Source organism: Podarcis bocagei (genome assembly GCF_964188305.1).
Source record: "Podarcis bocagei genome assembly, chromosome: 17".
Taxonomy (NCBI): Eukaryota; Metazoa; Chordata; class Lepidosauria; order Squamata; family Lacertidae; genus Podarcis; species Podarcis bocagei.
The window spans coordinates 8,725,152-8,751,084 of NC_138143.1; the positions used below are offsets into that span (position 1 = coordinate 8,725,152).

General features: G+C 46.1%; 1 protein-coding gene across 3 annotated transcripts in view; it reads right to left on the minus strand.

Annotated features, from left to right (window-relative positions):
- Positions 1-15,700, minus strand: part of DENND1C (DENN domain containing 1C) — a 51,571-nt gene extending 35,871 nt beyond the window's left edge. For all 3 annotated transcript variants that reach the window (XM_081175861.1, XM_081175860.1, XM_081175859.1), the window contains exons 1-5: positions 15,559-15,700; positions 11,920-11,984; positions 4,749-4,792; positions 3,039-3,088; positions 1,411-1,530 (exon numbers count right to left, since the gene is read on the minus strand). In XM_081175861.1, coding sequence (XP_081031987.1) covers positions 1,411-1,530; positions 3,039-3,088; positions 4,749-4,792; positions 11,920-11,984; positions 15,559-15,575 — 296 coding nt within the window. In that variant the 5' untranslated portion in view covers positions 15,576-15,700. The remainder of the gene's footprint in view (positions 1-1,410; positions 1,531-3,038; positions 3,089-4,748; positions 4,793-11,919; positions 11,985-15,558) is intronic.
- Between the last annotated feature and the right edge of the window lie 10,233 nt (positions 15,701-25,933).

Genomic DNA, 25,933 nt, shown 5'->3' on the forward strand with positions numbered 1-25,933 from the left:
CACAAAGTCGAATGTCCTTTAGTGAAACAGTAGGTATACATTTTGGTAATACAGTGAATACAGTGGTACCTCAGGTTACGTACTTAATTCGTTCCGGAGGTCCATTCTTAAACTGTTCTTAACCTGAAGCACCACTTTAGCTTAATGGGGCCTCCCGCTGCTGCTGCGCCATTGCCACACAATTTCTGTTCTCATCCTGAAGCAAAGTTCTTAACCCGAGGTACTATTTCTGGATTAGCGGAGTCTGTAACCTGAAGTCTATGTAACCCGAGGTACCACTGTACTTAGGTATATATGTATTTTGTTTTTCTAGCTTGATCAAAATTATTTATTATTTATTTATTATTATTTATTGAATTGATATACCACCCTATACCTGGAGGTCTCAGGGCAGTTCACAGAAAAGATCAACATAAAAACCAGAATATATATGACCAAAATAAAAACAACAACACAATAAGACCCCCCCCAAAAGAGCCACATTTTAAAAGGGCATAGAGAAGTGAAATTGGCCCCATGCCAACTTAGTGGAGAGGCACATGGGTAAATCTGTGACAACTGGGCTTCTGCGACAGCTTGCACCTGCCTGCACTTCTGCTTAGTCCAGGTGTGTGGAACCTCTGCCCTCCAGATCTTGTTAAACTACTGTGCCCATCATTCCTGGCCACTGGCCACGCTGGATGGGGCTGATGGGAGTTGTAGTTCAGCAACACCAGATATCAGGGTCTGGCTGGATGATGAGGAATGGTGGGAGACGGCAGCTGGGGAACCCCCCAAGGGAACCCCCAGGGGAGGAGGGCTCAGAGCCTGGGGACTGGTGGTGGGACACTGAGGAGAAGTCAAAGGGAGAAGACTGGGAGGGCAGGCTGGATGCTGAAGGGGCAGCAGGGTTTGGTGAGCAGGAAGAGCCTGTGACAGGGAGCAGTTCAGGTTCTGGTGCTGAAGCAGAGGTGGGGGTTTAAGAGGCTGCTGAAGAATCCCAGGGGTCTTCCTCTCCTGCTGTTACAAGCTTCCCTCTCCCCTGGTCTCCAAGACCGCACAGAATAATGAGGAGAGCAGAACAGAGACCAGGAGTGTGCAGGCACTTGGGAAATATCCAGGAGATGAGGAGAGTTACGGGGGTAGAAGGCAAGGAACCTTCAGTCCTGGCAACTGCTCTTTAGGGGCAAGACCTGCTGGGAAGCGTTGCTGAGTTGTATGCCATTTCCTTGAATAAAGAGTTAACGTCACTGACAACGGACTCTGCTTCTTTGTGCTGATTTGCATCTGACTCCAGCCCTGACACCCAGTGGGCCAAAACATTTTGTAAGTTTGGGGGGGGGGGTCAATCCACACCAAGAAAATGCTTCCCCCCATGACATGAAAATTCCCATCCATGAGAAGAGGCTGAGGAAGAACAAGCCATCCTACCTGAGGATACACAGGCAGGTGCGGAAGGCCACGGCCAAGCGGCAGAAACCAAAGCGTTGCTTTCCGTCCATATCGGTGAGTACAAAAGTGAAATGTTGGATTGTGGGGCTCTCCTTGACCCTTAACAAAGAAGTGGGGAGACTGGGTAAGGGGGTGCCATTTTGGAGAAAGATTGCAATAAGTTGGCTAAAGCAACAAACTGCTAATACAGTAGCACATATGCTTTGGTAGGCAAAACCCAGTGAGATGAATGCACAAAGCAATTGTTTAAATGTCATATGAATGCAGGAGGAGATAATATTCTCCATATAGTCAGGCTGGTAGGCTAAGAAAGAGGTAGCCACAGGTCTATAGCACATTTTTATGCAGAGCAAAAAATGATAGCATGATAGCATCTTATACCATTGTGCAATGTGTAAATGCTATTAATTTGCTTCTTATTTCCAGACGGAGGCTTCCTATCACCCCCAAACCCAAAACGTTTCCATGCAAGTAGTTCATCACATACAGTTCACAGCCAAAATAACAGGTGCTGTGTTGTTCAATAAGGAGATCAAAGGACGTACCTGTATGTGGGAACTTCTGACCCCATAATATAGTCGTACCTCGGCTCCTCAATGCCTTGGGAGTCCCAATGTTCTGGCTCCCGGACGATCGAAAACTGGAAGTGAGTGTTCTGGTTTCCGAACGTTCTTTTGGAAGCCAAATGCCTGACGGGGTTCCGTAGCTTCCGATTGGCTGCAGGAGCTTCCTGCAGCCAATCAGAAGCCGCACTTTGGTTTCTGAATGTTTTGGAAGTCGAACGGACTTCCAGAATTGATTCTGTTTGACTTCCAAGATACAACTGTAGTTGGAATGGGAGAGAATGGTTTTGCCAATGTGAAGCAGAGGACAAAAAGTTCCCTCCAACGAGCGTAGGCTTCTGCAGCTCCATATCTACAAGGGAAACTTGTTACACAAGGATTGATCCTGATCGCTGGGGTGCTCTTCCTAGCTAGGTGAAGTGAGCTACAAACAAAGAGGGGGCTTCATGAGGGTTGCTAATTGACCAGGAGAAAAGTACTGTTGTGACCAACAGCAATTTTATCTGTAAAGGTAAAGGTAAAGGTACCCCTGCCCGTTACGGGCCAGTCTTGACAGACTCTGGGGTTTGTGCGCCCATCTCACTCTATAGGCCGTGGGCCAGCGCTGTCCAGAGACACTTCCGGGTCACGTGGCCGGCGTGACAAAGCTGCATCTGGCGAGCCAGCGCAGCACACGGAACGCCGTTTACCTTCCCGCTGGTAAGCGGTACCTATTTATCTACTTGCACCCAGGGGTGCTTTCGAACTGCTAGGTTGGCAGGCGCTGGGACCGAGCAGCGGGAGCGCACCCCGCCGCGGGGATTCGAACCGCCGACCTTTCGATCGGCAAGCCCTAGGCGCTGAGGCTTTTACCCACAGTGCCACCCGCGTCCCCAATTTTATCTGTAGAAATCAGCAAATAATGCTTCTTGTTGTGTGGTGCTCTGTGCATCATATTGCTGCAAAAGGCACCGCTTGCAACAGCTGGTTTCAAGAGCTGGCGAGCCTAAGTTGCAAGGGTGCATAAAGTGCATGGAGACCCCATTTTTTCAGGCCACCACGTACCTTTCAACATCAAAGGGGAAGCAAAACTTGGGCAGTATCTGGATTGAATCCTACAGGAAGAGAGAAGGTTCCTTGGTTATTACAGCCTGAACCCGGCAGACAAACTTAGAGGCACCTTGAGAAAAACCTTCGGTTGGCAAGGAGCCTGCTGCACGTATGGAATGATCTGAATTTACAGCACAATCCTAGGCAGGTCTGCTCAGAAGTGCCCACCCCAGTTCCATGGGGCCCAGGCAAGTAGCACTGCAGCCGTGGCCTCCTTTGCAAGTTGAATGCCAATCATTTGCAAAGCATGCAGTGTTTCCCCACCTGCTTAGAACCAAGAGTGAGGGGGAACTATTGCCCTCCAGATGTTGATGGACAGCTGCTCCCATCATCCTGGACCACAGGACGCCCTCCAGATGTTGCTGGACTGTAAATCCCCACCCTTGGGCTTATATGGAGTGTGTGTGCACCTATCTGCCTGGCAAAGTGCCTAGGGCTGTTTCCAGATACTCCACAACGTTCCTCCAAAATCTCTCCTTGCCACACGCACAGTATTTCACATTTAAGTAAAGGTTGCTTATGCAGCCTTGAATTAGAACAACTTGCCTGGCAGCCATAGGAATTCCATTGGGTAAGTGGTATTTCATGCAAGAGGACTGGCACAGCAGCCAGCTTGCTTTGTAGCCTGCAAATTGAGAATTCTTCTGTGTTGCCAAGTTACTAGCCTACAAGGCAGTGCAAATGGCCTCTATTTAATATCTTCCAATGCCTTTAGCTTCTAGAAGCTGTTTAATTACTCCCATTTTATCGTCATGCCAGGAAAAGCTTCACCTGTTTAATTTTTGTGTGTCGGGTTGTTTCCCCAAATCCAGAAAAAGAAGAAAAAGCTGGTAACTTTTGAGCATGTTAACAGAGAAATCTGAGGGCTCCCTTGGACAAAAAACAAGGACACCAGCCAGGAATACCAGAGCAAAACAGCAGCCAGTAGGCTTGGTCTTTATTGAAGACTGTCGCGACAGGACTCCCACCTGCCACAAGGTGGAACAAGATGGAATCCCCGAACAAAAGAGCCCCCAAACTTTTATTAGCTGCTAATCCCCATGTTACACCCCCCCAAACTACATCACTCATACATCACGGTTACATCATGAAAGGGGAGGTCTGGTGGCAGTAATCTGAGCATCCTGGACCCTGCCCCATGGTTCTCCTTGCCCTCCACCAAACACCCATCAAGTGTAACAAAAGAGATCTTTCAATTTTCCTGTTTCCCAGCCAAGTTAATCACACCCTTTTGTCTTCATCTGGGTTTCTTATTTCTGGAATGGCTACCTGTCTGGCACTCAGGTACCAGGATGCCAGGGATTATCACTCAGGCAGAGGGGCTGCTGAGTAGCTGAGCTCACATGTCTATATGAATTTCTGAAGTTTTCCCTGTCAGCTTGTACATAGGAACATTTATCAGTGAATTGTTACATTTGGTATTGTGCAGCAAAGGCCCTTTGAATAGATAGGAAGAAACTGTGATGAAGTGTTTTGTGGGGACAAATCACAAAAGTCACAAAAGCGATTGTGCTGGTTTTGGTAGTGGGCTGCATGTGCATGATATCTGCTGGAGGGGCAACCCGCCCCCCAACCTATACATAAATTCCTGCAACAAGCACATGCTAGCAATGATTTTGGAATGCAAAGTGGAGTTGGAAAGCAATTGTGCAAAGGGGGACTGACCTGGTCATCGAACTCCGGAGGGAACTGTCTAAGCACTTGAGGATCTGCGCAGGGAAAGAGAGCGGAAGTCAGCATATGGAACAAAGACATAGCCCATTTCAGATGGATTTATAGGAGAACCAAGCTTGCTTGGGACAGGCTGCAGGAATCATGATTGTCACTGTTGTCCTCCTAAAGCTGACTGCTTAAACATTAGGACCATTGGAAGCTGCCTTGTTACAGAGTTAAGACCACTGGGCTCATCTAGCTCAGAGCTGTCTGTACCAGAGGCAGCCAACATGGTTCCAACTGTTGCTGGATTTAAGCTCCCATCATTCACCAGGGACCAGGGACCAAGGTGCTGATGGGTGCCAGTGTTCAGCTGCATTTGGAGGACACCCTATTGGCTAGCCTTGGGTTGTCAGGCTTTCAGGCAGGAGTCACACTTTTGCTTGCCCCATATTTTGATAGGATTGGATACCAATTAATTTCCCCAAGTCCGAGAGCTTTCTTCATCGTTCCATGGCTGTGGCTTGGGAAAATCCAATTTTACCTGTTGAATCAGAAGCGCAGTAAGCAAAATACCTATTTGGCTTGCCTGCACTTCTGATGACATCTGATTCAGTGGGTCAGATCTGATTTTTGCAAGGAACAGCCATGGAACAGAGAGAAAAGCTCTCAGACCTGGAGGAATTCATCAGTACACAATCAAAATATGGGGCAAGCAAAAGTGGGAATGAGCATTGAATCTGTTTCCATCTCTAAGTTCAGATTTATCTCAAAGTAATCTTTTAGAGTCTTTTGGGCCTTACCAATTATTTGCTCATTCCTCAACAAATCACCATTCATTCTCCATCTGTAGGATCCCTGCAGAGACAATTTCATCTCAAAAAACACTGCATTGTGGTCTGAGCAAGTCTTAGGGCATATTTCCACTTGCTCCCACTGTTGTTATTTAACAGAAAAAGAACCCGTTTTCTGTCCCCTGTCCCCGTGAAAGCATGGTTCCTGTTCTGTCTCATTTCTTCCAACCTCTAGAGGAGATGTTGAGAATGCATTTTTGAAAAAATATATGCAATTATGCAAACACACCTACACAAAGTTGTTTAGCTTGCAGCTCCCCCCGCCCTCTCCTGGGTGGATGCATCTTGACAATAATACATGCAAATGCATACCCATGGACATACAGTTCCCTCTGAGGGTCTGCAGGGGAGAGCAATGCAAAAGGTCCCAGATTCAGTTCCTAATTACTGGTATCTCCAGTTAAAAGGATCAGGCAAAGGAGGTCTCTCATTAGAGCAAAATGGGACAGTGCATCACCAGCCAGAGACGCCCAAGCAGACATCTCAAACTCCATCCTCTTCCAGAACTCTCCCCCAATCCCATGCAAATCAGAGGTTGTAAAATTAAATATTATTTTAAGCAGTTTTATGGTCAGTTCACTAACATCTCTTGGCTCCAGAAGCCCAGTGCACAACTGATTTATCAAAGAGTAAAAGAAGACAGTCCTTGTTGTAAGAATAGGATGTTACAAAAACATCTCTTTTCATTTGTGGATGTGCTAGGAATAATGCAGTTTCCCCTCCATTTTGTGTGTAGTAGTAGTAGTAGTAATAATAATAATAATAATAATTAATAAATAAAAAATTTTTATTTATATCCTGCCCTCTCCAGCCAAAGCCGGGCTCAGAGCAGCTAACAACAATAAAATACCGTATTTTTCGCACTATAGGACACACTTTTCCCCTCCAAAAATGAAGGGGAAATGTGTGTGTGTCCTATGGTGCGAATGCAGGCTTTCGCTGAAGCCTGGAGAGCGAGAGGGGTCAGTGCGCACTGACCCCTCTCGCTCTCTAGGCTTCAGGAGAGCCCCACCGCCAGCCCCACAAGCTCGGGGGACAGCGGGAGAGGCGCAGCGCGCCATTCCCGCTGTCCCCCGACTTGGTTAGAAGGCTGGCGGGGGGAGAAGCCTGCTCCTCCCCATCGCCAGTCCCGCAAACTCGGGAGACAGCGGGAGAGGCGCAGCGCGCCATTCCCGCTGTCCCCCGACTTGGCTAGAAGGCTGGCGGGGGGAGAAGCCTGCTCCTCCCCGTCGCCAGCCCCGCAAACTCGGGAGACAGCGGCAGGGGCGCAGCGCGCCCTTCCCGCTGTCCCCAGACTTGGTTAGAAGGCTGGCGGGGGGGGGGAGCCTGGTTTTGCGGGAGGCGGGGGAATCCCCCCGCCTCCCAGGAAAGCCAGGAGAAGCCGTGCAGCCCTTTTAAAAGGCGCGCGGCTTCTGCCGGTTTCGCGGGAGGTGGGGGAATCCCCCCGCCTCCCAGGAAATCCAGGAGAAGCCGTGCAGCCCTTTTAAAAGGCGCGCGGCTTCTGCCGGTTTCGCGGGAGGTGGGGGAATCCCCCCGCCTCCCAGGAAATCCAGGAGAAGCCGTGCAGCCCTTTTAAAAGGCGCGCGGCTTCTGCCGGTTTCGCGGGAGGTGGGGGAATCCCCCCGCCTCCCAGGAAAGCCAGGAGAAGCCATGCAGCCCTTTTAAAAGGCGCGCGGCTTCTGCCGGTTTCGCGGGATGTGGGGGAATCCCCCCGCCTCCCAGGAAATCCAGGAGAAGCCGTGCAGCCCTTTTAAAAGGCGCGCGGCTTCTGCCGGTTTTGCGGGAGGCGGGGGAATCCCCCCCGCCTCCCAGGAAATCCAGGAGAAGCCGTGCAGCCCTTTTAAAAGGCGCGCGGCTTCTGCCGGTTTTCTCCAGGAAAGCCAGGAGAAGCCGCGATCTCTTTAAAGGGTTTGCACGGCTTCTGCGGGCTTTTGGGAGAGGTGAGGGAATCCCCCCACCTCCCAGTAAAGCCAGGAAAGCCCTGTGCAGCCCCTCCGCCAAGGAGAGGCTGCACGGGGCTAAAGGGGAAGCCAAAACAGCGAGCGGGATCCATCCCGCTCGCTTCCTTGGCTTCCTCCATAGCTGCGCGCAACCCCTCCGGCAGGGAGAGGTTGTGTGCAGCCTGTACGCTGCTCTTTGGGGCTGCGGGGGGAAAAAAGATTTTTTTTCTTGAATTCCCCCCCTAAAAACTGGGTGCGCCCTATGGTCCGGTGCGCCCTATGGTGCGAAAAATACGGTAGAAATCCATTTGACTCCGGGCTCAGAGCAGCTAAAAACAATATAATAGAAATCCATTTGACGAAACCTGAGAGCAGAGATGCCCTAAATGAGAAACCCTCTGTATGACAAACCATGAGGCCCGATACCTTGATTAGCTTTTGGAAGCTACAGTACATGGTTTAATTTTGGCCAGGACTGCCTAACTCTGAAACTGGTTTTCAGTGCTCGAAAGCAGCGACAGCTGACAGAAAATGCCTCCAGGCCTTGTGAACATTTCCCTAACCACTGAAGAGGCGCAGCCCTATTGCAGCTGAGATTCGAGGCCTGGCTTCCAGGCATGCGCGAGACCCTGCACTTCAGTTGCAAAGCCTAACCTGCACACATATACACAGGAAGGAGAGAACCGGATGGGACATGATGAAAGAGTTTCATGCTGCCTCGGGCTGCCTCTGGGCAGAGATGGGGTTTCTCCCTTGCCGGCTTTCTTGAGCAGGAGAACTTAAGCGGAGACTTCCCTTTCCCCTCTCTTTCTTATTTTTAACATCCATCCAACGGTCATCTTAAGCCATCTGGAGAAAACCACAGCAGCAAGGGGGAAGGGGGTACATAAATTAAGCACTATCTCTGTCAAATAGGGACACCTGGAACTGGAAGAGGCGCAGGTGGACAGGGACACAAGTTTCCTTACATCAGAGGTTTCCATTCTTTTTTAGTCTACGGCTCCCTTGACCAACTCCATTCTTTCTGTGGCACCCCTGTGGGTCTCAGGAGCCCAGTTCTGTCACCCCTTGCCTGCAGAGCTGGCAGCCTCTCTCCCTCTTTAAGACACCCTCCCTTGTGGAGGGTTCCCCCAGCCTCCTCTCCTCTCTCCTCTCCTTAGGAGTCCCCTGGTCTCTGAGCTATATCTCTACTGCCCCAAAGAGAGGTGCCTCCTGGTGAGCTTATAGCCAGGTCTGCTGCAATAAGCACCTGTTATGGCCTCAGTGAAGAACAAGAACGAGACTGGAAGTGCTGCCTAAACAAATGCTGGTTCCATAAAGACACCATGTGATTTTTGTCCCTATATCAGGCTAGTTCCAGAACTGGCCCATCCTCTATGAGCCACTTTTAACAGGTGGCTAGAGCCGCTCGCCTGCCAATCACCTAGGACCGGATTTAGGTTTGATGAGGCCCTAAGCTACTGAAGGTAATGGGGCCCTTTATATGTCCAGCTGTCCTTTGTCAACAACAAATTGTCACTGGTTTTTGTGTTGAATATATGCTATATGGTAATTTATGGACCTAATAGGTATCTAAAGCCATTTGCACATGTTGCCATGCAACCGGTCCATGCAGAATGTAGGCACCCTATATATAGAAATGAGCAAACCAGTGATATTTTAGGGAGCAGGCTAGCAGGCGGGGCCCATGACTTACATCACAGGAGCCTACGCAACACAAAACACTGTTGCTGGATGTAGGTTTTATTTTATTTGTTTTTTATCTTATATTTTGGAAATGTACATCCAGTTTCTTTTTCCTTTAAATTTTTTGGGAGCCCCCAAGAGAGTGGGGGCCTAAGCTATAGCTTGTTTAGCTTATATGTAAATCCGGCACTGCAATCACCCACTGCCCTGTGATGCTGTATGATTCAAATTCAAATATATAATTGGAAACACACTCAGTGCATTCTGGGTTCTTTCTCTCAAGCCCTGGCTTTAAGTTGCAGCTGCAAAAATTCCTGCTGAAAGTGGGGCATGCATTTGGCATTGAATGCAAGTGCAACTCCTGGCAGGCTCTGGCAACACTCCTGAGCTCTGAGCAGGAGCTTGCAGAGGAAGAACCGGGAGCCTGCCGGTTGCTCCTCTGCTTGGTTGCTTTACCTGCTCCACACCTGGTGTCATATGATGGCAGGTGAGGGGAAATGGCAACAAATTACCATAGAACTCAGCCCAGGCCTAACGTGGCCTGCAGGCCAAAGGCTTCTCGTGGCTGTCATAGCAGAACTGAGTGTGTTTCTATCTCAGCAGTTTCCGAAAGCTGCTTTGAGAGCCTCTCGAGGCAGTACAGCGGATATAAATATTATAAATAAATTGCCAAAATTACATGCCGCTTGAGTTTTGTCCCAAGCAGGTACAGCAGCGGTAGGCTGTTGGATGTTGTTGTTGGATGGCCAACAGTCGTGAATGATGGAGCTGGAGTCAAACAACAATGGAACCTTCCTGAGTTGTTGGCTAAAGACCCCTCTAGTCTAGTGTCTTGTTCTGAACTTTAGCCAGCCAAATGCTTCTGGGCAGCTCACATTGCTTGTCCCACCCTGGCAACTGGTTCTGAGTGATAAACTTCCTCTGAACATAGAAGCTGTATTGAGCTATCCCAGCTGACTCCCATTTAAAGAGCTAGCCCTCTGTGACTTTGTCTAATACTCTTTTATAACTGTCTGATCCAATTGCTATCGCCATCTTTTTCAGCTCCCGCTGAAAACATTCTTCTTTAGCCAAGCCTGCCCAGATGCTTAGAAATGCTGGTGTGAATTTAATCTGTTTTCTTATTTTAACTTCTTGCATGTTTTAATGTATTGTAATCTTCCCCCGATGTATGTCAAGTGATGTAGAAATAAATATATTGCAACCTTGAGGTCCATTTGTTAATTATTTGCTGTGCTGTACAAAGAAAGGCTATGTTTTCTCCGTTCTGCATCTATTACCAATCCACTGGCGCTGAGTTGTGATGAGAGAGGGGAGAAAAATGATATTTGGCCCATTCTCTCCACATTGTGCAGGATTTCATTCCACCATGAGAGAAGTTTGTAGGAAGCGCCTTGTAAGCAACCCGAAAGTAGACAACCTCAAACCGATTCTAGCTGCTGAGCTAAGCGCTTTGACTGCTGTGGCTTCTTTTACTTCCTTTGACCACCACAGGTAGTGGGTAGTTTCAAAAATGTCAATCAGCTGACAGTGGCATGGGGAGGGGAGCAATGTCCAGGGATTCACCTGCTGCCCCCTCCCTGTGTTCTTCTTAAATCTGCTCTGGAGGGTCTCCCAGCCCTGCAGTGTTGGGGCTGCAGGGACAGAACTGGATGATACAACCCCATGGGCACCACTGGATACCGTAGCTCAGTTGTCTAGAGTGTGGTGCTGATAACACCAAGCTTGCAGGTTTGATCCCTGTATGGGGCCATTGCCAGATTTACATATAAGCTAAACAAGCTATAGCTTTGGCCCCACTATCTTGGGGGCCCCCAAAATATGTAAAGGGAAAAAAACTGGATGTACATTTCCAAAATATAAGATAAAAACAAATAAAACCAGCATACAGCAACAGTGTTTTGTGTTGTGTAGGCTCCTATGATGTAAGTCATGATCCCTACCTTCTAGCCTGCTCCCTAAAATATCACTGGTTTGCTCATTTCTATATATAGGGTGCCTACATTCTGCTATTTATAATTATGAGTAATTTGCATCATATATTTACACCTATTATTATTTCATGGTTTAAAAGTTTCTAGAGACTAGATTATGAGTCTTTATAAATTGTGTTTCTAAAGGAACTTCTGTTAATGCCAAATGCCAATGTGTTTGCAGTTTGTTATGAATAAAAAATCATTTTAAGTTAGAGCTTAATAATGATTTCACTATTAATAGACTTCTTCTTAATTCAGTTCAACAATTACTTTGACAAAATACATATTTTGTTATGTGCAAATGGCTTTAGATACCCATTAGGTCCATAAATTACCATATAGCATATATTCAACAACAAAAACAGCGACAATTTGTTGTTGACAAAGGACAGCTGGACATATAAAGGGCCCCATTACCTTCAGTAGCTTAGGGCCTCATCTAACCTAAATCTGGCCCTGGGGGCAGCTGCATATTCCTGCACTGAAAGGGGTTGGACTGGGTGGTTCTCAGGGTCCCTTCAAACTCTACAATTCTATGATTTTGTGATTGGGATGTGGATGAGATAGCAGTGAGGCAGGAAGGGAAAGGACTCACTTTTGACTTGGGATGGTTCTCAGCCCACTTTCCCCCAGCAATGGCTACCTGGAGCCTCCTAAAAATCTGGCCCACTGATGCATAAACATCCCACCCCAAGAAGCACCATTTCCCGCCATAAATGAGACTCACCATCTTCTGCAAGCGTTGGACAGGCAGCTTCAAAGAACAGATCAAATATTTTCTGAGGATTTTCCCTGAGGAGAGAGAAGAGAGACCAAGGAACTCAGAGCTGGTAAGAAGAGGCAAGAAGAAGAGCTTTGAGCAGACCCATGGATTTATTGGACAATATTTACAAGGATAGGGACGCGGGTGGCGCTGTGGGTTAAACCACAGAGCGTAGGACTTGCCGATCAGAAGGTCGGTGGTTTGAATCCCCGCGACGGGGTGAGCTCCCATTGCTCGGTCCCTGCTCCTGCCAACCTAGCAGTTCAAAAGCACGTCAAAGTGCAAGTAGATAAATAGGTACCACTCTGGCGGAAAGGTAAACGGCGTTTCCGTGCACTGCTCTGGTTCGCCAGAAGTGGCTTAGTCATGCTGGCCACATGACCCAGAAGCTGTACGCCGGCTCCCTCAGCCAATAAAGCGAGATGAGCGCCGCAACCCCAGAGTCGGTCACAACTGGACCTAATGGTCAGGGGTCCCTTTACCTTTTTATTTACAAGGATGGAGAAATGTCTCTCTCTGTATGGGCAAAGCACCAACGAGTTCTGGCAAGAACTCACAGATCTCACGATATTTTGATGAGTTCTCATGAGCTCCAGAAAGAAACCACTGCCGATGCCTGTGCTGCTTCTCCACTGGTGGTGAAGGTGGTGGGGTGGTTGGGGCACTAATGGGGTCACAGCCTCATGGGTTTCTCATGCCTGACGCAGTGGCCTCACCTCACCTCATGGGTGGGCCAGGCTCCTTCTCAATTCCTCCTCCTCTCCAGCTTTCTTCCCCAGATCACCAGGACCCTAAAGCTCTATCTCTCTCTCTCTCTCTCTCACACACACACACACAACTTTCTGCCTCTCATATTCCCCCTCATTCCTCCAAATGCCACCCTTACCCTCCATTAATTCCATCTGCCCCTGCTTCTCCTTTCTCTCCTGCCACCATCACCAAAAAATTAAAACCACCACACACCGAGAGACCCTTCTCCCAGCCCAGTCTTCCCTTAACCCGTGCAATTATTTGCTACAGACATCAGCACCCCCTTCCCCCCCCTTCCTGCCCACTTCTCCTTAACCCACTCCTGCCTTTAGACCTTTGGGAAACAGCCGATGGAACTAGTGTGATGACGAACTAGAACAAATATAGTATATTCACACACACACACTTCCTGTGATACTGAACTCAGGTGGTGAGTACCGACAGAAATAGAGCCACTGAGAGATAACAGGGAGATATCTGCATGTTCTGGTAAACTCCAAGGTTTGCAGAAGTATTTTTTTAATAAAAAAAACACAGACAAACCCTTAGGCGCCCCTCCAAAAAGATCCCCTCCCATCCCAATGAGGATTGGCCATACTCAAGAGCCACAGAATGTTGCCTGTCATGTTGGAAAATAAAAGCAAGATTCTGGGTTGTAGGGGAAAGAGGAAGGTGTGGCAAGGGCGTTGATCAGGCGGGAGGTGAGGAAATACTGCAACGTTTTGCCACACATCCTATGTTTGTGGGTATGCATTTTTAGTGCTGGTGCTGACCTATAAAGCCTTAAATGGCTCAGGACCACAATACCTCAAGGACCGCCTCTTTCCATATGAACCTACCTGGACCCTGAGGTCATCTTCTGAGGCCCTTCTTCGTATGACGCCTCCTCAAGAGGTCCGGAGGGTGGCAACACGAGAACGGGGCCTTCTCTGCAGTGGCTCCTCATCTGTGGAATGCTCTCCCCAGGGAAATTCACCTGGCACCTTCATTATACACCTTTAGGCGCCAGGCAAAAATGTTCCTTTTTAACCAAGCCCTTGGTTGGTCTGATTTACATCCTATGCCCTTGTAAAATATGGGGGTTTTTGTGTGTGGGGGGGTTATTATTGGTTTCTTATTTTTATTTTGATTATATATATTGTGGTTTTATATTTTGATTTTGTTCTGTGAAACGCCCTGAGACTGCTGGGTATAGAGAAGTGTATAAATTCAATAAATCATCATGATCATCATCTGATTCCCAACGTTCTGTGACTTCAGCGTGATCAAACTGAACCAAAAATGATAGAGGCAAACTTAATTCTTAATAGCTGAAGTCTCCAGTCTTCCATCTCCATATAATATATTTTAACAATCTGTAAAATAGGTCCATCTCTCTGTAAAGTTAACACTTCAGAGTCTACTTTCTCTCCTTCATATCAGTTTGGTTAATTTGTCCATTTATATCAGCTCCAAGCAGTTTAATAACGATTCCCAATTAGATGCAGGTTGCTTAGAGTGCCATATTCTAGCATCTAGCCCACTCTATCTTTCCAACTTTAAACAGGATCTCTGTACTAGTAGTTCCTAAGCCTATATCATCCTTATCCTCAGTCACATAAAACAAAAGCAGCATAGGAGTTAATCTCAAAGTTTCCCCTGTCAGATCAGATATACACCATTTGTCTCCAAAAATAGTGGCTATTTGGCACTTTGACTGCATGTGCAGAAGGTGTGTATTCCCTGATCAGGTATATGCATGGTTACACATGTTCATTCTATTATTTTTGCCTTACAAGTACTTTTCCTTGCAAAATGGTGCTTATTCATAGTTGTTGTTTTTTGGATCAATGAAGCAAAAAAATATTTCATTCCTGCGGTCATGAGGGTGCTGTGAGTTTGAAATGTGAAACTGCACATGCTCAGAGTATTTCCTTTCTTACATCAGAGTTGCCAGACTTTAGTTTGTTTTGCTCCAACATGTCAGGAATAAAGAGGCAATTGGAAGGCATGAAATGGTAGACTGGGGTGGGGCAGAAATGTTAATTGTGCCCTCGCAACTGAAGCAATAAACAAGTCTGTGTGCACCTAAGTTATATGCAGCCTATCTGAAGTACCTGAGCTGAATTTCATGCCAGGAATGTTGTGCCTTGGAGATACCAGACTGAATAATATTCCTACTATTCTTCCTGGTTCTCTCTGGTTAAAAAGTGATATCAGGTACCAGAACTGGTAAAGAGAATCTGGAAAGTAGCTGCCATTTAGAACAGACAATATATCATCAGTGGCATCACCAGAAAACAAAATACTTGTAGTGCAAAGTCCCTTGCAGGAGATGACCTTTGTTACCATGGCCAGCTTCTGAAGACAAATAAATGACTATCCTATCTGTTCCTATTCTACCAGTATTTTCTGTGATGTCTTGGCTCTTGTAACCCAATGGCTGTTGATTCTTCAAGAATCCCACCACACACAATGACCTCCTAAGACAGGAGTGGACAACTGTGAACCTCCAGATGTTGAACTCCAATGTCCATCAACTCCTGCCAGCATGGCCACTGGTAATAATGGAATAATGATAATGGAAGCTGTAGTCTAGCAACATCTGGAGGTTGTTCACCCTGGACCTAAAACAGTTTACAAGCCAAGAGGTTTCCATGCACGGCCATCTGGCCTGAATCAGCAATTAATTATCCCAGCAACACACAACTTGAAGAGTTGGCCCATAGCATGTCCTCCAGCATTGCAAGGTGTTCTAGTGGGATACAACTCTCAGGTCAGTTGGAGGAGGAAAAAGTTTCAGGTAGATCCTGATGGAAGAATTAAAACCGAAGGAAAGTGAAGGTGAGCAGGCTTTGCAGCCCATGGTCTTACTTGATCCGGGATCCCATCGTCCTTGGCTCATTCCATCACATTGTCATCTGCTGAAGCACCACGGCGGACTATCTTTCCTTGCATCTGAACAAGTGGACTGAAGCCCTGAAAAGTGACAAATCTCTCTAGGGCTGAGTCTGGTGCATTAAAAAGAAAAAACACACACATGCAGGGCATTTCCTTTGTGGCTTTTTGTTAGAGGAAGTATGAGGCCTGTGACTGCCTTAGCTCACTGCTAGGGTGGAAGTTGGGGGGGGAGGGGTGCTTGTTGCTTGAGTCCCAGTGGCGTAGCATGGGGGGTGCGGGGTGCGGGGTGCAGGGGGAGGCGGCCGCACCGGGCGCAACATCTGGGGGTTAGGGTTAGGGTGTGCAAATCCACGGGTTAGGGGGCGCAAATTACTTGCCTTGCCCCGGGTGCTGACAACCCACGCTACGCCACTGTTGAGTCCTGCTCTTTTCTTTTTGTTGTTTCCTTTCCCAGCTCACCTGAACCTTCAAGCCAGGTTAGCGGCAGATTCCGGGAGGCGAGCAGAATTTTAGATTAGTTTAGGCCTTTGACCAAAGGGAAAGGAGGAAAGGGATGTTCCTGCTGGCAATACGGTCTTTCTCTACTCTACTTTTTGGGTGCATTTAGAGAGTTGCAAGAGTCATTGCCTGCATCCTCTTTGGATCAGCACCATTACCTCCTCCCAGTGCTTTTGGATTGCTGACTGGATTAGCCTTTGGTAACTGGTGGCTACTAGCTACTGCACACCCTTCTTGTGTGGGTGTGAGAAAGGAGAAACAGTGTGGTTGTCTAAATGTAGCCAGCAAAAAGAAGGAAGTCCACATTTTTGCAGCTGGCTGACAAGAAACAGCAGGGAGGTGGGGGCTGTATGCTGTTGTACGGTATGCTGATGACAACGTAGTGCGCGCACGCTCAGAGGATGACCTCCAAACCATCCTAAATATCTTTGCAGAAGCTTACGAAAAGCTTGACCTATCACTCAACATCCAAAAAACCAAAGTGCTGCATCAACAAGCACAAAATAACCCCTCTGCAGTGCCACAAATCCAACTCAATGGTGTAACGCTGGAGTCAATCACTTCTCCTACCTAGGCAGTTATCTTTCCACAAGGGCCGACATTGATGCCAAAATCCAGCATCGCCTAAGCTCTGTGAGCGCAGCTTTCTCCCAACTGAAGTACAGAGTGTTTGAGGACCGGGACATTCGCAGGAAAACCAAAATGCTTGTTTACAAAGCTATTGTACTACCAACCTTACTGTATGCTTGTGAAACATGGACCACTTATAAATGCCATCTCCAACTCCTTGAAAGATTCCATCAACGGTGTCTCTGAAAATGTTTACATTTCACTTGGGAAAACAGGCAAACTAATGCCAGTGTACTGGAAGAAGCAAAGATCACCAGTGTCAAAGCAGTGATTCTTCAACATCAACTTTGTTGGACTGGTCATGTGTGGAGAGAAAGGGAGAAACGTGCTAAGAGGAAGACATGTTTGGCAAACCCTCACCATGATAAACCCTCAACTATGTCCCCACTGTGGAAGGGCGTGTGGATCCAGAATTGGCCTCTACAGTCATCTACGGACACACTGTTAAGACTGTCTTAATGGAAGACAATCTTTTTTAAAAAAATAAATAAAAAATATTGAATTTTATTTTTAAAAATTGACAAAGCATCCATCTTACATATAATATATTAAAACCACTTGGCCAAGCTGGCCTGAGACTTCCCTCCTCCTCAAGAAATGGTTTCCCTAATTTTACTCTAATATTGCATTTTGTTATTATTATTACCCTTAAATCCAAATCTTAAATACACCGTTTAAACATCATATCGATAATAATTGATATCTCTAACCTTACAAAACTTCTTGTAGCCCTACTAACAATGTCAATTGTTTACAATTGTCTCTCAAGTACAATGCAAATTTATTCCAGTTTTTCAAAAAGGTCTCGTCCTGCTGTTTCCAAATTTTCCCAGTTAATTTCGCCAATTCGGCATAGTCCATTAACTTCATCTGCCACTTGTCTTTTGTTGGGATCTCTTCCTTCATGGAAGACAATCTTACGTGGCTACGATTGATTACCAAAGAAGAAGAAGATCTGAGGAACTGATGAAACTTATCTATTCACTCTGTCCTGCCCAGCTTGTCAAACAAAAAGATGTGACAATTGTCCTTTTAAGTAAAATGACCTAGTAACAACTCCTGAAACTTCCTGCCACAGGAAGATGTAGAGAGTATGAAATGGCACACTTAGGACCACTTGGTAACCAGCCTTTGCTCAGCTGCTTTGCTTGCTAATAGGAATTCATGCTTCCTCAAGGAGTCTTACTCACTAAATTTGTTATGCACTAAGCTTGGATCCTAGATCAATAGGCAAGTAGGATCCTAGAATGCAACAACTGATTGCCTGCAGGAAAAGACCAATCAGGCTCCAGGAGGGAAGCAGATTCAGCCAATCATTGCATTGGGGAAACATAACAGAACTAAAGTAGAATATGCCACTAACACATTATTATTGTGTCAACTACATGTTGCAGAATATGCCCCAATAAAACATCAGTCTGGATGTGGCTGAAGTAATCTTAAGCAGGGTTGGATTTAGGTTTGATGAGGCACTAAGCTACTGAAGGTAATGGGGCCCTTTATATGTCCAGCTGTCCTTTGTCAACAACAAATTGTTGTTGTTTTTTGTGTTGAATATATGCTACATGGTAATTTATGGACCTAATAGGTATCTAAAGCCATTTGCACATGTTGCCATGCAACCTGTCCATGCAGAATATATGTATAGAAATTAGCAAATAGGAGCCTACACAACACAAAACACTGTTGCTGTATGTAGGTTTTTTATTTTATATTTTGGAAATGTACATCCAGGGTTTTTTTCCTTTAAATTTTTATGGAGGTCCCAAGAGAGTGGGGCCCGAAGCTATAGATTGTTTAGCTTATACGTAAATGCGGCACTGATCTTAAGTATATTTTACTGTAGCAGTGCAGCTTGTAAAACGTTGGAAGCTTAAAATAAAAAGTTGAGGACCATGTGAATGAATTATGGATTGAACTGGAGTAGAATTAGTTCATTTTTGGAGGTGGAACTTGAACAGACTCCATTTTTGAGGTGAATTGGAATGGGTTCTTCTTCTTTTTAAAGAACTTTCCCAATATTATCCTTAATTCTGCAGCTTCTCTTCTCCACTGACTTCCTGACAGGCAGACGCAAAATACAATAAAACATATAGGAAATGTGTAAACGTGAGTTGGTTCTGCATCTCTTTGCGGCCTCTGGTTGTATATATTTTGCTTCTGCCTGTTATGTTGGAAAAGGGGAGGAACATGTCGGAAGAAACAGCTCTCTGGAACGGCATTAAGCTGCTGCCATCTGTGAGCAAGAATTGGTGCACGTGCTCCAAAGGGAATGTGAGGTCATGGGAACGCTTACTACATGTTGGGACAAAATCCCAGGCCGGCTGTTGAGCAGCTCACTTCCCAGAAGCCAAGCTTTTGAAAATATTTGTACTGAAAGAAATGCAATCAGGGTACAAGAAGCATCACAGTGGCCTAGTTCTTAGGGAGGTAGCAAACCTGTGCCAGTCTGCAGATGCGGGCTCATATAATGGAATGCCTGCCCCCTAAATATGCAGAAAACAAACATGTAAGTGGGAAAGGATCAGTGCCTAGCTGTCTCCTGGACATGCTAATTTGCTATGCACTGTTTTAGTTCTTTTTAAAATGGAGGGAGAATTGGGCCAGAATCTAAGGGGTAAAAATATTTTAAAAAATCTTTTTAAATTGAAAAACTATCCCTTTAACTTGTGAAGGTATAAGGAGGAAACTTATAGGTGGTATTCCACATAATCCATTTGCTCACTGGGGGATAAACTTGCTCCCACCTTTTCTGTGTTATTATTATTATGGCTAAAGAGTACATAGGTTGGACACCTGAAAGCAACATGCAGTTATTTAAACACTTTAATATTTACTTGAACACTGCTGATATTTTGATGTCAAAATTGGGGTTTGGCTTTTGCTGCCCAGCTCCCCATGGGACTCGGAGTGTCCTAAGTCCATGATCAGTCAGAGAAGAATGGATGGAGACAGGAACATTTAAAGACTTTTGACATTGCCCAACCCCCTTAGCCAAAGACCACCCCAAAATCATCATACATATATCATAAGAGGTGGTCTAGAGCAGAAATGCTGTCTGCCAGGATACCTGTTAAGGTTGCTGATTGCATTACCTGGGCAGCCTGGCCACTCTTTTGTGATGGTTAATATTTTAGTTCCTGAATCCAGGTCACCGGCTCACCCTATTCATACACAAACACGCCTTAAGACAGGATTTGTAAGCCAAAAGACAATGGGAAGGCTTTCCTCATTTGCCTCCCTTACTGCAGAGGAATATTTGAGGTCATTGGGAGAGTCAAAATGGCTTCAGGATTGTTTTCCTGTACTGTTTCAGCCTCATGGTTTATATCTTTAGATATGTGTGCATTTATGAATATTTATTTTATATTTGAGACCTTTGAATTCTTATAGCAATTTAAAACAACTGCATAACTTTTAACTGTACTGCATTTGGGTTTTGGCTGTTCTGTATGGATTTTACATCCTCCCACCTCCGTTACCCTCCTTTGCTACAATATTTCTGGTTACAGGTTTAATTGTCACAATGTCAAAATCTTCCCAAAGTGATGATCCAGGCATAGAATCATAGAATTATAGAGTTGGATGTGTCATTCCTAAACAATTAGAAAAGGGCAGGAATAAAAGTCATCTGAATAAACCGAGGGAGCTAATTTCTTGGCTCATACATGCAGTTCCAGCTAGTCTGCCATTCTCCATGTTACCCATCAGTCAGTCAGTCAACCTTACTGCTGGCAACATCACCACCCGACCCCCCCCCCACTCACCTTCCCCCCCTCCACCTCTTTCTCCCTTTTCTTCCTAATGTCTTTCAAATCAGAACCAGTGAAGGCGGTGAAGGTCCTGTGTGAGTGCCTGGAGGTGGTTGGAGGATGGATGGCAGCTAATGGATTGAGGTTGAATCCTGACAAAACAGAAGTAATGTTTTTGGGGGACAGGAGGCGGGCGGGTATGGAGGACTCCCTGGTCCTGAATGGGGTACCTGTGACCCTGGAGGACCAGGTGCACAGCCTGGGAGTCATTTTGGACTCACAGCTGTCCATGGAGGTCAATTCTGTATCCAGGGCAGTTGTTTACCAGCTCCAGTGAGAGCCAGTGTGGTGTAGTGGTTAAGAGCAGTAAACTCATAATCTTGGGAACCTGGTTCACGTCTCCACTCCTCCACATGCAGCTGCTGGGTGACCTTGGGCTAGTCACACTTCTTTGAAGTGTCTCAGCCCCACTCACCTCACAGAGTGTTTGTTGTGGGGGAGGAAGGGAAAGGAGAATATTAGCCGCTTTGAGACTCCTTAAAGGGAGTGAAAGGCCGGATATCAAATCCAAAACTCTTCCATCTGGTACGCAGGCTGAGACCCTATCTGCCTGCAGACTGCCTCGCCAGAGTGGTGCATGCTCTGGTTATCTCCCGCTTGGACTACTGCAATGTGCTCTATTTGAGGCTACCTTTGAAGGAGACCCGGAAACTGCAACTAATCCAGAATGCAGCAGCTAGACTGGTGACTGGGAGTGGCCGCCGAGAACACATAACACTGGTCTTGAAAGACCAACACTGGCTCCCAGTACGTTTCCGAGCACAATTCAAACTGTTGGTGCTGACCTTTAAAGTCTTAAACCACCTTGGTCCAGTATATCTGAAGGAGCATCTCCACCCCCATCGTTCTACCCGGACACTGAGGTCCAGCGCCAAGGGCCTTCTGGTGGTTCCCTCACTGCGAGAAGCCAAGTTACAGGGAACCAGGCAGAGGGTCTTCTCAGTAGTGGCACCCGCCCTGTGGAACGCCCTCCCACCAGATGTCAAAGAGAACAACAACTACCAGGCTTTTAGAAGACATCTGAAGGCTGCCCTGTTTAGGGAAGCTTTCAATGTTTGGTGTATTACAGTATTTTGATATTTTGTTGGAAGCCACCCAGAGTGGCTGGGGAAGCCCAGCCAGATGGGCGGGGTATAAATAATAATAATTTTTTTTAATGTATCAACAAATGAAACTGATCTGTAAAAAATGTTACTTGTGGGGAAAAAGAGAGAGAGACATTGCACATACTTTTGTAAACCAAGAAAATCTTTAATAAAAATACATTTTTTTAAAAACCTTACTGCTGCCTAGCGCTAAATTTCTCTTTTGCCAATGAAACTAACCATCACTTGTTCATAGCCATGCTGGAGAAGTCCTTTGTACGAATGCAATGAGAAAGGGGTGTGAGGTGGACCAGGCCTTTGTGTGAAGAGTTCTCCCAGGTAGAACATTTTTTTCCTGTTGCTCTGCTCCTAACCATTGTTTGTCTAGATTGTGTGGGATAACCAGCCTCATTTAATCAACATGCTTAAGTCTAATGAATGCATGAAGGGGTTAATATCATAGGTCAAACTGTCCTGCCAAGCTTAGCTAGGTTTCTCCCTCTCACCTTGGGAGGAAAATAATCATGCTTATTCTTTCCTTCTCAATCTACTTGAGAAGCACATGACTCTCGCAAGCCACTCTTGAATTCTATGCCAATAATTTAGGCACCATCACTAATGTGACTAAGTCAAGTTTTACAGACTGTGCAACTTTTTTGAATGCTGTATGGAAAAGCACATGAATCGGACCTTTGAAGAATCTGTAAGTAAACCAATTTTCAACTTACCAAACGTGTGCTCTTTTCCTATGCTGGGGAAAGAGGGAAATTCGGAACTCACAAGGGCATATTTTAAAGGTCTAACAGCCTATATCCCCACACTTTGCTTTGCTGCATGTTATCCGATTTTAAATCTCTGCTGGGGTCCTCTCACCTACCTGAATCTTGGCATGCAGGGACTTCTCCTTTTATACCTATATTTTCCTTGCACCGACAGATTGTTCACGGCTTTTTTTGAAGTCACTGGGCACATTAAACTCACTGAATTAAAGTTGTTTTTTTGAGCAGATCAATGCCTTAGAGCTGATGCAATTAAAAGGAGCAGAGATATATGAAAAATCCCTTCAATTCTGTGCATGTTATTAAAATATGATCAGTAATGGTGAGTATCACTGTGTTCTGTTAAACAGGCCACTTGGGGGAGCACCACATGCCAGTATAATGGAAACTGAGAAACATCAGCTAAGGCTAGTCTGCAAATAGGAAGTCATGGAGGGTGGGGGTGGCTGAATTAGTCATGCAAAATATGGGTGAATCACTTTCCCCTCTGAGCGCTGCTCCTCAGGGCTGGGCACCTCTGCTATGTCACAAGAAACCCTTCAGTCTTTAGCGATTACATCAGCTTCTGCAGCATATCCGATCATCTAAGGAGGACTTGCACAGAAAATCCTCCCACTGACTTGTCCCCTGATGCTTTTGGATTTTCTTTCTCAGGATTGCCTTTTGGTGTTTTGCCTCTGCCTTCTGCTGCTGAAAACTGAGCTGACATACTAGGTCCGTCTTATTAGAGAACCATAGCCTACAGGTGGTGCCCATTCTACCCTTTCTAAGCCACACAAAGGGGCCCATTGTGATGCTGGAACACTTCCATGGAGCGGGTGAATCGCAACGCTCTCTTCATTCAGAAAAAGCTGGCATCCTTACACGGGTTAGAGTGCCAATATAATGCAAATGGAACATTTGGATGAGAGGGCAGCATTCTTGAAGCGGCACGGAGTAGAGGCTAGAGATCAAGGGAATTCACATTGGCCTAGGAAAGGTCGTTGAACAAGTCTGTTCTGGTGGAAGCCAGCAGCAAACATGTAAGATGGCTTTCTCTAAGTGTTTGTTTCTTCGGCAGTTGCCTGGGAACAGCACCTGTTTGGCTGGTGTAACTTCCCCAGGTTATAACAACCAAACTTATCCCAACTGAGGCACCTTTTAAAGACAGTCAGCTTTGGGCAGTTCTAAAACATAGGGAGTCACTTTTGAGCAGCAAGAGACCAGGATCGTCTTTCGCACATGTGCCGCCGGGGTGCAAAGATCTGCCCAGCGCCCCCAAATTTAGTTTAGCCACCCCCCAAATTAACTTCTACAGTGGTACCTCAGGTTACAGACGCTTCAGGTTACAGACTCCGCTAACCCAGAAATAGTACCTCAGGTTAAGAACGTTGCTTCAGGATGAGAACAGAAATCGCGTGGCGGCAGCGGGAGGTCCCATTAGCTAAAGTGGTACCTCAGGTTAAGAACAGTTTCAGGTTAAGAACGGACCTCCAGAACGAATTAAGTTCTTAACCTGAGGTACCACTGTATTGAGCTTTTTGGGGGAGGGGGGAAACCAAAGTTGTTGATCTATTTTTAGGGGGGTGAACTCAAAGTTGTTGAGCTTTTGGGCGGGGACTGCTCACCTGTAACAATGACACAGCAGAAAAGACTGCTTTTGTTTCCTGACTCAGGAATATTTGACGCTACAGAGTAACAGAGCGAGGGAGGAGGGGGCAGGGACTTTCGCTCCATTGCTTTGCACTGCCGCCAATCAAGAGGGACAGTAGGTATACATTTGGCGCCCCCCCCCCCGAATTTGGCACCTGGGTGCCCCGCACCCCTTGCACCCCTGGGTAAAGGTGGCCCTGCAACAGATATAGGTACAATCAAGGCAAATCCACCCCACACCTACCATGTCGACTCACTGCAGCACTATTTTTCCATTTAGGAAGAACAAAATGGCAGCCATTGAGCTGCAGTATATGGTAGAAAGTAATGGGATATACACCGTATTTCTCTTGTCTAGACTGCGTTAGATCCTCCCCCAGTCTTCTACGGGAGAAAGTGAATGGGCTCTAATGAAAAAGACAGAGAATGGAGTCTAATTTGTGTAGCAGCCCAATCCATTTCTTAGTCTCACCAGAGACTAAGCATAGCGACAGAAGCATAGGGACAAGTTCAATGTAGATTGAATGTACTTTTATACATTTCAATAGTTTTATAATCATTTTAAAATCTCAAAACTTTACTTCCTTCCCCCTCTTTCTGCATATCCGAATTAACTTTATTTTCTCATTTATTCATCTACTTTAAACATATACTCTTATAAAACTGCAAGTTATTACAAGAATCCTGCCGGTGTTCTAATCTGTTTGCAGTTTATTTGTAAATATTCAATAAGCCATTTGTTATCTTGATTTATTATTTTTCAAGTAAGTTTTGCCATTTCTGCATATTCCATAAATTTTTGCAGGGAGCCATTTGCTGGTGTTTGGCACCGCTTTTGAGTGAATCCGATGAGATTAGGTTTTTGGCAAAACCATGACCCCGCGGGTTAGGGTAGTGTCCCTCTTTTCTAAATGGCAGTGACTGCAAATTGTTCATTTTCTAAGGAATGCTGGGGAGTAACTTGTCAAGCACTTTGGCATTTTGAAGTTTTCATTTTTTTAAGCCACCACCACCAGGGCAAGAGTGAGATACCTAAGAGCTTATAGCATCTTAGGAGAAGCTGTTCAGGTTTCCTGTACTCACTCTCACCTCTTGTTAGGATGAATCACTTTTGCAGTTTCAGACTGAATGGGACTAAGAATAAACACACATGCTCAGGCTACGGTTTCCCTCCTTGCACCTCCACCGTGGGCACATTAAAGCATGGGTTGGCAAACTAAGGCCCAGGGGCTGGATCCGGCCCAATTGGCTTCTAAATCCGGCCTGAATCCAGGAATCAGTGTGTTTTTACATGAGTAGAATGTGTCCTTTTATTTAAAATGCATCTCTGGGTTATTTGTAGGGCATAGGAATTAGTTCATTTATTTTCCCCTAAAATATAGTCCGGGCCCCCACAATGTCTGAGGGATGGTAGACTGGCCCCCTGCTGAAAAGGTTTGCTGACCCCTGCCTTACAGGGACAGTCGTCCCCACCCAGAAACACAATCCGACGGGGTGGCGATCCACATTCTGTGTTCCTACAAATGACAGTGTGTGCCAAGGGCTTAGAATTTCTCTTAACTTCTATTAAAGGGAAGCAACAGAGTTTGGGCTCCTACCTACTGCTCCCCAGCTGTCTCACTGAGCAATTCTTCTGCCTCCCAGAGAGTCCCACAGGTAGTGCTTACCTCATATGTTCAAATACACCTTTGGAAGAACAACTTCCCTGTGCTTCATAAATGAAGGCCAAACTCTGCACCCCCTGCTAATTTCCCCCTTGCACTGCCACAGAAATGCAACAGGATACAAACTGCTCTGGATATCTTGATCAGTTATTGGCGGCAGTCTTCCAATGAGCAGCCCAACTAAGTAGCAATTGATGCAGAGTAAGGTTCTTATTGTCTGTGTAATCATCAACTAGGAGCTCCCAACG